Source organism: Mucor velutinosus, assembly GCF_035048745.1.
Source record: "Mucor velutinosus strain NIH1002 chromosome Unknown tig00001575, whole genome shotgun sequence".
NCBI classification, from domain to species: Eukaryota; Fungi; Mucoromycota; class Mucoromycetes; order Mucorales; family Mucoraceae; genus Mucor; species Mucor velutinosus.
In genome coordinates this window covers 99604-115788 of record NW_027041916.1, presented here as the reverse complement: position 1 = coordinate 115788, position 16185 = coordinate 99604, and the positions used below count along the sequence as shown (strand labels likewise).

The 16185-nt window shown below is 41.5% G+C and overlaps 7 protein-coding genes across 7 annotated transcripts; 6 read left to right on the top strand and 1 right to left on the bottom strand.

Annotated features, from left to right (window-relative positions):
* Positions 1-921: 921 nt before the first annotated feature.
* Positions 922-1844, top strand: ATC70_013287 (uncharacterized protein; the record flags this gene model as incomplete). Its single annotated transcript, XM_064832451.1, has 4 exons — positions 922-1390; positions 1456-1545; positions 1615-1713; positions 1771-1844. 4 exons carry the CDS (start codon positions 922-924, stop codon positions 1842-1844), a joined length of 732 nt encoding a protein of 243 aa, XP_064678710.1.
* Positions 1845-2133: 289 nt separating this feature from the next.
* TRR1_2 (thioredoxin-disulfide reductase) lies at positions 2134-3036 on the top strand (the record flags this gene model as incomplete). The annotated part of the gene is made up of 2 exons (XM_064832450.1): positions 2134-2651; positions 2715-3036. The coding sequence occupies 2 exons, from the start codon at positions 2134-2136 to the stop codon at positions 3034-3036; spliced, it is 840 nt and encodes a 279-aa protein (XP_064678709.1).
* A 529-nt stretch (positions 3037-3565) lies between these two features.
* On the top strand, positions 3566-6305 carry ATC70_013285 (tRNA-5-taurinomethyluridine 2-sulfurtransferase; the record flags this gene model as incomplete). The annotated part of the gene is made up of 9 exons (XM_064832449.1): positions 3566-4139; positions 4215-4322; positions 4409-4439; positions 4499-4701; positions 4769-5398; positions 5466-5725; positions 5788-5852; positions 5916-6120; positions 6198-6305. The coding sequence occupies 9 exons, from the start codon at positions 3566-3568 to the stop codon at positions 6303-6305; spliced, it is 2184 nt and encodes a 727-aa protein (XP_064678708.1).
* A 347-nt stretch (positions 6306-6652) lies between these two features.
* On the top strand, positions 6653-10108 carry HRK1_4 (serine/threonine protein kinase; the record flags this gene model as incomplete). The annotated part of the gene is made up of 12 exons (XM_064832448.1): positions 6653-7010; positions 7139-7170; positions 7247-7269; positions 7327-7370; positions 7631-7695; positions 7749-7862; positions 7923-8138; positions 8208-8335; positions 8395-8581; positions 8638-8715; positions 8774-8875; positions 8927-10108. The coding sequence occupies 12 exons, from the start codon at positions 6653-6655 to the stop codon at positions 10106-10108; spliced, it is 2529 nt and encodes an 842-aa protein (XP_064678707.1).
* Positions 10109-10773: 665 nt separating this feature from the next.
* On the top strand, positions 10774-11199 carry ATC70_013283 (uncharacterized protein; the record flags this gene model as incomplete). The annotated part of the gene is made up of 2 exons (XM_064832447.1): positions 10774-10940; positions 10995-11199. The coding sequence occupies 2 exons, from the start codon at positions 10774-10776 to the stop codon at positions 11197-11199; spliced, it is 372 nt and encodes a 123-aa protein (XP_064678706.1).
* A 255-nt stretch (positions 11200-11454) lies between these two features.
* ATC70_013282 (Cellulase domain-containing protein) lies at positions 11455-13694 on the bottom strand (the record flags this gene model as incomplete). Its single annotated transcript, XM_064832446.1, has 9 exons — positions 11455-11820; positions 11874-12401; positions 12458-12607; positions 12664-12880; positions 12938-13010; positions 13067-13185; positions 13244-13385; positions 13442-13574; positions 13641-13694. The coding sequence occupies 9 exons, from the start codon at positions 13692-13694 to the stop codon at positions 11455-11457; spliced, it is 1782 nt and encodes a 593-aa protein (XP_064678705.1).
* Positions 13695-15767: 2073 nt separating this feature from the next.
* ATC70_013281 (uncharacterized protein) lies at positions 15768-16159 on the top strand (the record flags this gene model as incomplete). The annotated part of the gene is made up of 3 exons (XM_064832445.1): positions 15768-15817; positions 15884-16062; positions 16128-16159. The coding sequence occupies 3 exons, from the start codon at positions 15768-15770 to the stop codon at positions 16157-16159; spliced, it is 261 nt and encodes an 86-aa protein (XP_064678704.1).
* Positions 16160-16185: the final 26 nt, after the last annotated feature.

Here is a 16185-nt window from a genome sequence, read left to right as displayed (position 1 = left end):
TGATTGTTTGATTTTCAATGAAAACCATGAGAGGTACCTCATGCTTTTTGGTCGATTTTTGGCCATGTTTTTTTGATCGCCAAAAAGTTGAGCAAAGGTGTCAGAAAGTAACTGCCAGATGAGAGCACCTGTTTGGTACTATTCTGACCATCTAAAACGGCCTTGAACGCGAGAAAACGCAGCTCAAATGCACTCAAATTTTGCTGTATTAGGCACACTAAGGACTGAAAAGGGGATAATACCAGTATGCTGCTTGCCCGTATATGAATTATCTACGTGTGTACGGATGCGTAACATTGTATTAAAGTTAGATCCACATATAACATGAAGGGTTCTCATGCAAATAGAGGGTTAAAATAAGACGGACTAGGGCAATTGGTAGCACGAGCTGCCGCTGCGCAGGTTGGTTCTCACAGAAGCAAAGCGAAGGTAAAGAGCTATCCAAAGCATAAACACTCGTATCAATAGAAACATGTCTTGGGTATGTGAATTATGAGGTGCATACCTGCATTGGGCACAGTTAAAAAAAATAGGCTTTTAAGAAGATTTAAAAAGAAGAGTATCATTATAAGCTACAATTCGGCTCCATTTTTTATGGTAGATCTGCAGAATAAGGCATTTCAACTTTAAAAGGTGTCAAAATGAACATGATAGAGCATTTTCACAACCCAAAACTAATTGTCTAGTCTTCATACAACGAAAAAAACAGTATTTCCTATTCATCTTATTACTGTAGATACTTATAGTATACGTCTTCCTTCCAGCAGATGTGGAAATGCTGATATACAAAGGCATCACTACCTTATGGAAGGCAGTCAACCCAAACAACCCCGCTTTTCCATTTCTTGATGGATACTCAATAAGCCCTGTCGGTCGGTGCTCATTCTCTATTTTTTCTTTTCTACATTTACCACTTCCATCATGTTTGCACGTACAACTACCACCACAGCACGTTGCCTCGCTGCTATTCAACAAGTGAGAAATTACGCCACCAAAAGAAAGGCAGCACTTAGAGAGAATCCAGATGCTATCGACCTGAAGCAAGCTGTCAACATCCTCAAAGCATTTGAAGTAGGTAACCCCAGTCACCAAATAGAAGCCCACGTTCAATGTAAAATCGAGAAATCAACACCACTCATCCGTGGTTCACTTGTCTTACCCAAGAGTATCAAGCAAGAAGCCACTATTTTGGTATTTGCTACTGGTAAAAAGGCAGATGAGGCCAAGGCAGCTGGTGCTCATTTTGTCGGTGGTGAAGAGTTGATTGAGAAGGTGCAATCAGGCGAATTAAAGTTTGACAAATGTATCGCTACCCCTCAAATGTTTCCTTCAGTAACCAAGATTGCTCGTATCTTGGGTCCAAAGGGTTTAATGCCCACTGTCAAGAAGGGTAAGGGTTATGGGAAAATGGCAGATTCCTCTTATGTGACATGCTAAGAAATTGGACATGTATAGGCACTGTTACTGATGATATCTCAAATACCGTTCGCACATCCAAGAGTTCATTTGATTTCAAGGCAGATAAGCATGGTGTTTTGCACACAGGTAATGACATGTGGTGGCATGTGTGTGGATATGGGGCATTAAATGTGTTTTTTTTTTTTTTTTTCAAAGGCATTGGTAAGGTCAATTTCGAATCTGAGGACATTGAAGCCAATCTCAAGGCCATCCTCGAGGAATTGAGAGTATTTGGCAAGACCAACAATTTGAAAGGTAATAAGATTTGATGATTTATGGCGGGCGTGATCGGTTGACTTACGTTTTCGATAGCCATGATTCAAAATGTGGTACTTTCATCCACTCGTGGACCTGGTATTGTCATTGCTGGTGGACCCTCTCTCTAGAAACTCTACATATATAAATAAAGCCATTTTGTAATTATTAGCCAGAATCAGTAGACACCCCCACCTAAGCCATCTGTATCTATTGAGTGACTCTTTGGTGGCAGGTGGTATGGACTCTCAACATTTATAAAGCCAGGGTTGCTGAGAGAGCAATGGAGTGCGAAATAATTTTCAGTGCAAGATTTTCCATCCAAGGGGAGGGGACCTCATATTCTTGTGTGTGGAGAAATAGCCCTCTCTTTTTTTTTTTTTTTTTTCTTTAAATTATCACAATTTCTATAGAGACACAATGGTGGCATCCTTATTGAGAAACGTCTGTAGACAGCAATTCAGTCGTCAACATGCGGCTGTTCGTGCTTTCAGTGCCACTGCAGCCCCTGCCGGCAGCTCTCATGGCTTGCTTCGACTCAAAGAATATTACGACAGTACCCTGTCAGAAGATTTGATGGTGTTGGGTTATGATCACACTCGTGTTGCACCTCCCACTTCCAGATATCCTGACATTGAAGCTCAAATCAAGAAGGCATTGGATGCTTCAGCAGCAGCAACAGAAACCAAGGCATCCACCGCTCTTTCACCAGACGCTGTTCGTACTCGCAAGGGTGGTAAACCTGTCAAACCTCTTCAACCTCTCAAGAGCGCCAAAGTCATTCCTACTCTCGATAAAATCACCCTTCATTCCATGGTAAAGGACTCTATTCACAGCAAGAGTCATTTATTATCTGCCTTTATGGCATTTCAAAGCATTACAGGCATTCGACCTGATGTAGTCTATGCAAGAAACTCTGTGGCTAATTGGAAATTGCGGTAAGATGGCAGCTAGGAATGGAGTGTGTATGTGTGTACAATGCTGACATGGATACTTTTTAGTGAGGGTATGCCTGTGGGTGTTAAAGTGACACTTCGTGGTGAGGAAATGTATCAGTTCATGGACAAGTTGGTCGAAATCGTGCTTCCTCGTTTAAAAGAATGGCCTGGTCTCTCAATGACAGCAGGTGATGGTAATGGCAATATTGCACTTGGCTTCCCTCCATCTGCTCTTGCTCTTTTCCCTGAAATTGAAGGCTCCTTTGATGTCTATCCCAAGATGACTGGCTTCGATGTAATCTTCAATACAACTGCTTACACAAACACCGATGGTCGCTTGTTACTCTCTGCTTTCTCTGTACCCTTCAAATCCAACAAAAAATAGATTATTGACTAATAAAACTGTATAAACACACATACACACATACACACACACACACACACATACGTTGAAAGAAGTGAATTTCCTATAGGGCTGCACAGATACGCTTGATGGTTGGAAGGAAAATGACGTCGAGAGCGATTATCACTACAAATTCGACAATGGTTCGACATCTGACACGTCTGCCATCTTTTACGCTTTGATCTGCGGGATGCATCACGCGTCATGGCCGTGTAGGATGAGTAGGAAATGGCAAGACATGTTACACTGTATATATGTATATGAGAGCAACAAGATAGCAGAGACATTATCTGGCTACATACTGCAGCCATCAGAGGGGTGCGCACCAGCCAATGCCATCTATATGCAAATGTACTGGGGGGAAACATTTGAAAATCACTAGTAGATAGGTTACTCAGGCACATGTCGGGTGATGTATTGAGGTCATTATTGTTCCCTATTTAAATGCTACCTTTTGTTGTACCTTTTTCCTTTTTCTCCTTTTATCTTTCAGTTCCACTACAAACAAAATATGCTGCTCAAAAAGAGACAAGGCTTCAAGTTTACCAACGACGAGAATCATCGAAAGACGTCTGTATCAGGCTCATCTACGACATCATTGGACAAAGTTCTGCGATACACCAACAACAATAAGCAAGAGCAGCCTGAAGACATTCTAGCAGACAGTATCATCTTTCAAGTCGAGAAGCTGCCTATTTGGAAACGAAAGCGATTCCATTTCATCATTGGTCTTTCTGTAGGTCTGATTGCAGCTTATGGCGCATCGACAACGCCTGTAGCTCAAACGCATCTCAATGATTTGCAATCCTATTTATCGCTTCAGCTGTCTGAAATGGATTGGGACAGGATCATGCCTGTAACAGACATGGTAGACGAGCTGTTTGGCAATGTCACGAACTTTTTTACACCAACGCCATCCAGCGATCAGCCATTCATGCCTGCATTGGAGTACAGAGAGGCATTGGATCTGAAGCCGCATTTTCCAGTCGTCTTGATCCCAGGCATCATTTCATCCGGCCTAGAGAGTTGGGGCACGTTGGAAAAGTCAAAACGCTTTTTTCGAAAGCGAATGTGGGGGACTACCAGTAACGTATCATGTTGTTTTATCGAAACAAAACAAAAAAAGAGAGCTCTTGCTAAACAGTTTTATGTGGGATAAGCCATGTTTAGATCGGTTTTGCTAGATAAAGAATTGTGGACAGAACATTTGAAACTTGATCCTGTCACAGGTTTGGATCCTCCTGGTATCAAAATCCGCGCTGCTCAAGGTATAGTAGTAAAAAAAAAAAAAAAAAAAAAAAAGGGGGGGGTGAAGTGCGTTTCATATACAATAGAGCCTAAACAAGACATGTAGGCTTGGACGCTGCTGATTATTTTGTAACTGGGTGTGTATGAACGACTGATCCACAGGCTGATTTTTACTGATAAACATGTGAATTTGCAGCTACTGGATCTGGGCCAAAATCATTGAAAATCTGGCCTACATTGGCTATGACAACAACAACATGCATCTAGCAAGTTACGACTGGCGATTGTCCTTCTCCAATCTCGAGACCAGGGACCAGTATTTCTCTAAATTGCTGTCCATGATTGAAATTTCGAAAAAGGGATCTGGCGTTCCTGCCGTAATTGTTACACACTCAATGGGTAAAACGAACTATAGCCACAGTCATGATATCGTGAGCGAAAGGGTATTCATCAGGCTGTCTTTTAGGATCTTCCATGTTTCCTTACTTCTTGAGGTGGGCACAGAGTCCAGAAGGAGGTAATCGAGGTGATGATTGGACAGAACAACACATTGCGTCGTTTGTCAACATTGCAGGCCCTATGGTAGGCGTACCCAAGGCATTGACAGCCATGTTGTCAGGCGAGACAAGAGACACCATGTCGCTGGGCAGTTTCGGCGCTTACCTGTTGGAGAAGTTCTTTTCTAGACGCGAAAGAGCCAGTCTGATGCGAACCTGGAGTGGAGGCAGTTCCATGTTACTCAAAGGAGGCGAGACGATCTGGGGAAACCAGACATTTGCGCCTGACGATGAGGAGAATTCGCAGCACCACTCTTTTGGCAATATTTTGTCATTCACCAAGACAAACGAGGGAGAAGCCACTGTGCAGGAAAAGGACCACAACTACACGACAGAGAAGATGGTCAACAAGGACATTGATCAGAACTTTAGCGCAGATGAATCACTGGATCTGCTGCATATCACAGGCACGCCAGATTTCAGCCGTATGCTCAAGTCAAATTACTCGTTTGGGATCACTACCTCAAAGAAGCAGTTGCTGCAGAACAACAAAGATTCTAGAAAGTGGTCGAACCCTTTAGAATCGCAATTACCCATAGGTATGATAGTATAAATATGTGTGGTGCAATGCCTTGGTATAACAACTTTTTCCCTTTTTCTGTGTAGCACCCAGCATGAAGATTTACTGTCTTTACGGTGTTGGTTTACCCACTGAGAGAAGCTACTACTATACCAGAGCCAAAGATGACATCAACAAGCCAGACATGGACAGCGATGTAGATTGCGACATTGATGTGTCTGCCCTGCTGAATGGCACGGATATTAAGGAGGAGGAGTTTATGAATGCAGTTGTCCAGAAGAGCATCAAGCAATCAGGTCAAAGCGACAAACATAACGATGAGAACATGCCCCAGGCACCTCCCATTGTAGGTATTTTAGTCAATATAAGCAACGCATCGCTCTGTCATCTTATTCATTGCTTCTATAGTATATTGATGGTGCTATGCATGAACCTGCTAGAGGAGTGGAGATGGGTGTGCGATTTGCAGATGGGTAAGAGAGCATAAAATGGAGGCATGAATGGACTGACTCAATGCTAAATACATATTGGTACAGTGATGGCACAGTGCCAGTCTTGTCTTTGGGCTACATGTGTGCGCCCTCTGGCGGTTGGACAAAGCACGCTGATTTGTATAATCCAGGACATAGTCCAGTTGTCGTCAAAGAGTATTTGCACGAGCAAAGCGATAGCAAGTTGGATGTGCGAGGTGGCTCAAAGGCTGGCGATCATGTGGATATTCTTGGTAATTGGGAAATGACAGTAAGTATCCATCTTCTCCTTGCATGCTGTATACAGGGCCCCCTTTTTTTTTCGCTCATGCTCTGTATGTTCTGTAGCTGGACATTTTGCAAATCGTCTCCAACAAGGGCAGTAATGTCACGCAGCGCATTGTGTCCAACATTGAAGACTATGTACAGAAAATTAATATCGAGCCATTACCCTAATCACTGTGTATAAAGTAAGACTAATAAAGTGTGTATATGAATATTAGGAGAAAGCGAGATACTTGTTTGTAAAAGGGACGATTTGGTTGAGCGGCGTGCAGTTTTTGCATATTGACATGTCGACTTGGTAATTTAGAATTTGCAATTGACCCTCACTGTTGTTGCACGGGACTGTTCATATGGCAACACTCTATCTTGTTGTTGCCCCTTTGCATATGTTCCGGATGTGCCTGTATTGTCTGCTGTGTGCTACAGAGTCTCTCCTTTTTTTTTTTTTTTATTCCTGTATTTTTTTTTTCTCTTCTTTTCTCTTCTTTTCTCTCTTTCTCCACTCGTTTTCATCCCAAATGATAACAGCATCACACAGCGACGGCCCTATTACACCGCCAGCCACGCCATTATGGAATCAATCATCCGCCAAGTTTTCAAGCAACATACCCATTCCAATGAACAGCACCACCACATCGTATCCCAGCCCTACCACATCTTCCTCAAGATCCTCATCTTCAGCCTCGCTTCGACCTTCATTTTCAACAAGATCCACCTCAATTCGAGAGAATGTACAGGTCATGGTACGATGCAGACCTCGATCTGAAAAAGAGCTAGAGTACGATGAAGAGCCTTGCTGGTTAATCAGTCCTGAAGAGGGATTAATTGAGCAAGCCAGATTGAAGACTCCAAACAGTATTCGGGCCTTCTACTATGGTATCTATTTGTTGTTGTTTTCCTTTTTAACCTTTTTTTTTTTGTTACTGACTTCTTCCCCCCCCCCTCCCCTTTTCTTGCCCCTCCTCCTTGAAGACAATGTTGTAATGGGTACTGACAATGCGCAGATGTACAAGGCTGGTATCCTCGATCTTGTGAGGTATGTTTGATAATGATTGATCATATTTTTACACCTCATATGTCTGATGTCAAATATTTTATTACTGCTATATTAGATCCGCCATGATGGGTTACAATGGTATGCATTTCAGCAGTAAATGTCTCTTTCATAGTAGCTAACATCAGCGTTGCATAGGCACTGTATTTGCGTATGGTCAGACAGCCAGCGGAAAGACTTATGTAAGTGGATGTTGCTTATTTCTCTTGTTTTTCCTTCTCTATTCATTATAGTTTGAATTAATCATTTTTCATTAAAACTAGACAATGGTACTTATTATAATATTTCTATTATCTATGCATAATGAATCATATTAATATCCGATGTTTAACTATTCCTTTCATCTGCCACCATTAAAATGTATATACATAGATGGGTATGTTGAAATTTTGCTACTAAACATCATGTACCTGAGCTGAATGCTAATATCTCTCTTCTTCAGGTACCGAAAAGGAGCCGGGCGTCATACCCCGTGCAGTGCAAGACGTCTTTTCCTACATTGAAGAGGTGAGTTCGCAATGCAATAGGATCAATTGATTGCTTGACTGACTAGAGACCAGGATACCAATGGAAGAGAGTATCTACTGCGAGTGTCTTACATGGAAATCTACAATGAAAAGATCAAGGATTTGCTATGTGTCGAGAATACAAGCCCCGAGATCATTGAAGACAAGGTATGGTTGTATTGACACGACTCGCTGCAGCAACATCTCACCTTGTATGCCTCATGATAGAAAGGTGTTTATGTGCGTAATCTCAAAGAAGTCATTGTCAAGACATCAGAAGAAGTGATGAACTGCATCAGAGAAGGCGAAGGCAACCGACATATCAGTGCAACAGATTACAATGTACGCAGCAGTCGATCGCACACCATCTTCCAACTGGTCATTGAGAGCCGCTCCAAGGGAATCCCAACTAGTGCTAATAGAGGTGTCCGGTTATCTCAGTTGGTATGTACACAACCTCATTGATGGATTCTAAATACAACATGGATATTCACACTGTAGCGAGCTATATAGAATCTGATTGATTTGGCCGGTTCTGAAAAAGTAGCTACCGATGTAGAACGAAGAAAGGAAGGCGCCTACATCAACAAGAGTTTGCTAACCCTAGGAAACGTTATCTCCAAACTCACAAGCAATGAGCCGTAAATATTTATACGCCCAACTAAAACAACATCACATGCTAACGAAATACACAAAATAGCGCTTCTCATATTCCCTTTCGAAACTCGAAACTGACTCGTATCTTACAGGCTGCTCTGTCTGGCAATGCAAGAATCTCTGTCATTTGCACCATCAATCCAACGTTTGCCTCTAAAGATGAGTCACTCAACACACTACGATTTGCTCAGCGTGCAAAATTGGTCAAAACTGCAGCCAAAATGACCCGAGTAAGTAAAGCATCAAGGCAACATTATGTTTGAAAAGACTGACACTTTCAGTGTAGATTCTGGATAATTCAGAGCTACAAAACTGCCTCTTGCAGATTGCCAAACTACAAACAGAGATGCAAGAGAAAAATGATGTAAGCAGGACTCTTTTCGAGCAATGATGAAATAGTAGTACTGATGTCTATCCAACAGTTGGAAGCTGAAACTAGGGAAAGATTGACCAACTTGTTGGGTTTGATCCTGACCAGCTCCAAAGACCATGGCAGTAATGAAGGCCGAGAAGGCAGTGACATGGTAATATAAAGCTTTGATTCGCTGGTATCTGATCTAACATACTTTCTTTAGTATGCTCGACTGTCCAATATTACTTCAGAGGACTTGAAGAATGATGCCACTATGAGAGATGTAGTTGCTCGCTGTGAAGAAGGCATTGCAGCACAAGTAACAGCACACAACAAGCAGATGGCCAAAATGACCAATACGTTGGAGTCAATGCAAGACATGATCCAAGTAATGGAAGCTGCCAGTGACAAACAACAAGATGCTCTTGTTAAAAGGGATGCTCATATTGCTAAACTAGAGCAAGAACTAGCCCAAGCCAAGGCCAGCGCCACGATGAGACCTTCCAAGATGCCTGTAAGTGGACCCTCCACATCGACCTCATCAACCACCGCCAAGAAGCCTGCCTCTGGCAATCTCAAAAAGACAATGACACCATCTGCACCCAATTTAGACATGTTGACACCTGCTATTCAACTGGCTACACAGAAAATCACAGAAGCCATCTCAAATGGTCTACAATTGGACACAAATAGTAACCTGGATGATGACGACTATGACATGTTATCAGCATCATCATCAACTGATCAATTGCCCTCTGCTGATATTTCAACAGCTATTCATTCCATTATTCGTAAAGCGCTTTTTTCTTCCTCTTCCTCACATACAAACAACAACAACAGCGACAACACTATGAGTCAACACGACATTGACTGTGACACGTCTGCCATTACTCACGCTATTCAAAATGCATTTCAAAATGCAGCTGCCACCGAAGCTGCGGCCCCTTCGACTACGAGTGGCGACAATCATACCACTGAATTTACCCCTATTCAAGAAGCTGTTTCATTCGTGCAATCTTCTATATCGAGGAGCTTTGTTATGGAGTCTGCTGTATTCATTGAAGAGAAAGAACCTGTTGCTAGTAATGTAGAGGAAGCTGATTTACCCCAACTGGTGCAAGAGGAGGAGGATTTTAGTGGTGACGATGCCGCCTTCTCCGAGACAGATGCCACTGATGTACTTACTGAAGATGAAGAGGAAGGAGAATTTTCATCTGTAGAAGAACTCGTCCAGCATGTATTGGATAAGCGTGAACTCTTGCCTAGCAACAACAAGTCCAAAGTGCCTCCACCGCATTACGAGCCTTATACAGCCTCCATCAGACAACCCTCTGTTTTACCCATCCTCTTTAATCGCTGGACACTCTTTGCTGCTATTGTATTCGTCTTGTCTCAATGGTCCTAGTCAAGATGACTTCCAGCGTATCCATATATCTACACTTTTACTCACATACCATATGTAAATACATACAACATAGCATTTTATCATTTAATAAACACATCCTTTGCAAGTCAAATATCCATATTGGATTCAATCTTGTCTTTCTTTTTTCACTCTAGTGTTTATTCGAGAAAACAAATTATCGGTCTAGATTGATTCGAGTCAAAAGAGCAATCAGTAATGCAAAGAGGCTTGCCATCTACCCAACAAATGAAACCTCTTAACAAGCATGAGCCAAATGTCAAGGCACAGAAGATATAGGAGCCATCCTACTGGAAGGTGTATACTAAAATCTGTCAATTGTTAGTAATGGAAAGTCAATTTCAGACGCAACTTTGTCTATGAAGCATCTTTTGATTGTAGCAGCTGCCGTCAGCTATATTTATCTGGTATCATTGTGCTTCAAAACGTATACTATACGGACTAAATGAGTCAGCCACATAAAGTATACCAGTAAACAGCAATATTCCATTAATTTTTTACTTGTTCTTCCGTCATTACAACATATGTGTTCTTCAAGAAGCAATTTTACTTTGGTACTAATGCTTTACATCCTCAGAAGCATCAAAAACTAGCAAGATAATTTGCTCTCATCACCAAGAATCGTTGCCAATAGTGGAATCCACGGAATGAATCTGTTGAATACCAAGATATCAAACCCTCTCGCTCTGCCTCTTCGATTTCAGTATAATCAAAACATTACCAAGACTATCAGATCAATTCACATGGGCTGTAATCCCAAAGCAGTTGATGCCACAGAGACCCTGCTCCTACCAACCGAGATCAATGAGATTCTGTGAGCGGCTACTTCCCGAAACAATCCACTTGGAACTATTGTTTCCGCCAAAAGCCATGGACAGTGGGTCGAAGGGCTCGCAGAGCAAAGGCTCAGAGCAGGCGCATCAAGCGTGTTCTGTTTTGCGTCTGACGACGATGTTTTGAATACAGCTGTCATTGCCATTGCCAAAGATCTCAAAACTGGTGTTGTTGGCTTTAGCGAATACAAGAAAAATACCACAAAGAACAAACAAGACGATGCTGCAGTTGGTAAATAGTGGTTATTTGAACAGCTTGCCAAAAATGAATGACAGAAACTGTGCTTTTTTCAAGAACGGTAGTTCACAGTAGCGTCTTGTTATACCTTTTTTACGTTCATGGAAAACTAAAGAACACTTGCTTCGAAAGATGCAAAAAAAAAAAAAAAAAAAAAAAAAAAAAAAAAAAAACAACAATATAAATCATCAATTTTCTGTACGTAGCCGGATCTCGTAATAAAGCAATCAGCTTAATGAGATTATGCTTTTATTGACTTAAATCTTTGCGCTGGCACCAAACACAATCTTGGCTTCATCGGAAATGGTATCTGCATTGGTAGGAATTAAAGGTTGGGTGAATTCACGGGCATTACACCACTTGTTGGCCACAATAATATCCTCCTCGGCACCTTCATTGTTTTGTGTGATATCAAAAGCAGCTTGCTCCAGGAACAAAGCACCGGCAAGTATTCTTCCCAAGGCAAATGTCAATTGACGGGCATTGGCCTCTGTCTCCAGCTTGTTGCGCATTGATTGGGCAAAGAATTGTTTGATGTTATTCAAGGCGAGATCAATTGATTTTGCTGCATCTGCCAAGCAAGATGATGCCTTTACAGAGCGATCAACCTTTTCTCTAATCATCTATTACAGTGAAATCAGCAACAGTTTACACTCTTGCAGCCTAGGCGACATACCTTTTCAAACGTGCCAAGACATTGGCCTTTGGTTTCTTTGATGACGCGAATCACATCCATGGCCAAGACGTTGGTTGTACCTTCCCAGATAGTATTGACTTGAGCATCGCGAAGTTGACGGCCAATGCCAATCTCCTCCATGTAGCCCTGGCCACCTAATGCTTCCATGGCTTCGCTACAGGCATTGACTCCAATCTTGCAGACATAGGCTTTGGCAATGGGGGTCAAGAAACGAAGAATGGCAGCATCTTCCTTGCTGTCTTGAACACATTCAGTGCGGCCCAGTAATTCAATTGCGTAGAATGAGATCTGAGCACCTGCACGGAATATGAGTTCCAGCTGAGCAAGTGTTGTAATGTGCAGAGGAGTCTTGTCTAACGAGTTGTTGAAAGCACGGCGCTTGTATGCGAAATCTTTGGCAATGGCAAGAGAACGACGAAGAGCGCAAACAACGCCCAAACAGGCATAGATACGAGTGATATTAAGAATAGATGCAATATTGGGAACACCACGGCCAGGTCTACCAAGCTATTTCAACTGTTATTATCGTCTTGCTTGCGAGCAATACTCAAATGAATACTTGCCAAAGTTGCCTTCATGCCAGACAATTGCAGCTCGGCAGTGGGTAAGCCTTTTGTACCGTATTTGTTCTTGAGGCGATGCACTCTGACACCGTTCAATTGGCCATCAGGTTGTCTCATTTCTGCAATGTAAAGAGACAGACCTTTGCTTCCCTATATCAAAAGAGGTCAATGATCTAAGTCTAGCTATTGTATCGTAGCAATCATACAGTCTTCACAGTGCCCTCTTTGGGATCAATTGTACGAGCCAAAAGCATCGTCAAGTCAGCTGTTGTAGCACTAGAGAACCATTTAAAGCCTGAAACTGACCAGGTGTTTGTCTTTTCATCAACAAGCTCGGCTTGCGTCTCGGATTGACCTACATCACTACCACCAGGGCGTTCTGTCATCCATTGGCCACTAGTCCAAAATAGAGCGGGATCACGGCTGCAAAAATACTGGAGATTAGATCAGATCACCAATGTAAGTACAATACGATATTACCTAATCAGGCGAGTATAATATTTATCCTTCATTTCTTGAGTGCCCAGCAGCTCAAGCACACGTGCGGCACCATCTAATAGAGCAATAATGTCAGCCGGTAGAATGCATGAATTACCATTGTGAGCCTACCTGTCATGGAAAGAGGACATGAGTACATGGCAGATGAAGGAGCATAGAGGTATTGCTTTGCAAACTGATAGATTCTCGAATACTCGTTGTATTTGCGCTCGTAGGCAATGGCAATCAAACTACATTTTTGAATTAGCATATGCAATTCAGGAACTCAGCAACAACTCATTATGTTACCCCTCTTTAGCTGCAACATCGTTCAAGTCTTTCCATCCTTGGGCTGTAGAGATCTCATCGACTCGTCTACACCAAGCATCGTACTGCTTGAGTTGTGGATAATTGTTGGGTGTCTCGACATCTTCACCCATGGCAGCAATGTCTGGTGGAAATGCCTTTAGTTGCGATTCTCAAAGAATGCACATGATCAAACTATACCTGTGATGACTCTCTCGCCAAATTGAGTGAGGTCAGGTTCAATATCACTCAACATAGAAGCTGGCAGCAGTTTCTTTAGAATGTTTTTAAAGACAATATCATCTTGGTATTGATTCTTCAATTGAGGTGGTTCCTATGATGATACAGAGCGTCATTGTTGGTGATTTTCAAGTCAAAATGGAGGCAAAACTGAATTTACTTGACGAAATCCACTGTCTGAAGTTGCTGTTGGAAATGGCTTTTGAGTAGACATAATGTGAAGAAAGGGGAAAAAGAGAAAAAAAGAGAAGCGAATATTTATATGCTGACATTTGTATGTAATTATTTCCCACAACCAAAAGCTATGAATACGATTGGCATGTTCGGTTAAGCGCGCGCACCTTGAGATACATGTATCAACTTGAAATCCAGATGATTCTAGCAGAGTGGCCATTTAGGATGACACATGGTTTCCTTGTCTAGCTGAAGTAGACTTGAGTTGTGTGAATGGGTAAATTTGGATGGGAATCTTGCTAAAAGTAAAAATCAATGAAATTTCACTATTTAACCTTCCACTTTCACGTGCGAATTCTCCGTGGGCTGTCTGTAACCATGGATCTGACTCTTCTGCGACGGCTTACATATGTATCAATGGAAACAAGTCAGTTCAGGTAAGCAACATGCTTGCATTACCTCTGACGACTCAAAAGAATGCAGAATTTAGTGTATGTGAGCAGTAATTTCCCATGTTGGAGGCCGTTTTAGACTGTCAGAATAGCACCAAGCAATTGCTCTCGGCTAGCACTTGCTTACTGGCACCTTTGCTCAACTTTTTGAAGACCCAAAAAACATAGCCAAAAATTGATCAAAAAGCATGAGGTACCCCTTATGCTTTTCATCGAAAAACAAACGATCGCATTTTTGACATCAAAAATGAAGACTTTTACTATGGTATATCTTGAATCAAAATGTTTCTCTCGATCCAAAGCAACCTCTGAAACCACTTTTATGAGGTTTTCATATGCAAAATATGGCTATTTTCGCTGAAAACCTCATTTCAAATTCTATTAAATTGCTCAATAATTTCAGTCAAAGTATTTATTATAATCAGCACCATTACAAGCGCCTTGAAAAGTACTTCAAGAATGTATTAGGGAGCGTAGGGTGATCATCACAATTTATGTAGTCGAATATCATAGAATAGTTTAAAGAAGTCGAAAAAAGACAGAATCTGTCCAATCCTGAACAAAAAAAAAAAAGCTGCGTTTGAATTGTTTTTGGTGGCGGCTTACTGCTGGCTTACCTAAATGCCTTTCTGTTGATGACAATGACGATTGCGATGCTGATTAAAAGGGGATCATGGAATTGAAAGGACTATTGCTTAGCGTAAATACTTTTTTTTTGGGAAGCTTTGCGTCATGAAGGTGTCTTTTACAATGACAATATCTCAGAAAAGTCGCTGTAGATCTTACACAAGTCCCTGTATTTACTTTTGGCCAGCTTTATGTCGCCATCTTACTAAGAGCATCAGCAGCAGTGAATGATATGACAATTCTATTATCAGGAAAAGGAGATTGTGATGTATAAATGCTACATAAAACTTGAATTTTCTTTCATATCGTCTGAATAATAGGCTTCGTTTGATATCAGTGTAAGCAAAAAGAATGCTGAGGGAGATACCTCCTCTCCTCCTCCTGGTGGTTCTAATATAACCTTTTTTTTTTTTTTTTTTTTTTTTGCTAATAATAAATTGTTTAAAATCTACTTCATATACCAAAACTTTATTATATTTGATTTAAAATGTCTTCGATAAGAGCCCACAGGGCGACGCCGACATTGAGCGTAGCGAGATAGATCGGCTAGTGCAAGATAACTCTTTAATGAGCTGCTTCCAAGATATGTCCAAAAGGCAAGTCGTCCATATATATCATTGTATGCATTTTATTGCTACGAAGTCTATTATTAATATACAGCTCTCCACAGATTACCGCTCTCAAACGTCAAGATACACAGTAAATGCTGTTAGTGGCGTTTCTTCAATGATTGAAAGATGATGAGTATAGTCAGATCTAGAGGAAATGTCATTGAGCTATCAACAAAAAAGTTCAAGTGGTATTGAAACGTAAATTCATATCAGAACCGCATCCAATTCATTGCACATTTGAACGCAATGATACATTGACAACAGAAGCTGCCTTTAATGCTCTGTAATGAGGAGTGTAATATCCCTGACTACAGGTTTTTTTCATGAGGTGGCTTGGCTGAAGCTGGAAAAAAATTGTTTTTATCTATTCGTTGGCGACTCAACAAGTGTGTAGTCTCTTTCTCTTTCATCACATATACAAAAATGGAGAACTCTGAAGGCCAAGTTATCGATCTTTACATTCCTCGCAAGTGGTAAATTATCCTTGATTTGACTTCGAATACATACGAGCTGAGAGATTGACACATTTGATAAAACAGTTCTGCCACCAACCGTCTTATCACTGCCAAGGATCACGCTTCCGTTCAAATCAACGTTGCTGATGTTGATGCTGAGGGTCGTGCTACCAACAGTTTCGCCACCTATGCTTTCTGTGGTTTCCTTCGCAAGGAAGCTGAGTCTGACGATGCCCTTAACCGTCTCTCTCAACAAGATGGTTGTAAGTATATGACATGCGGTTATGTGTGAGAGAGAATTGTTTTACTAAAGTGAATTGTGCAATAGACTTGAAGAACGTCTTCTCTTACCAACAATAAATCATTTTGTCTATATTATAATTGAT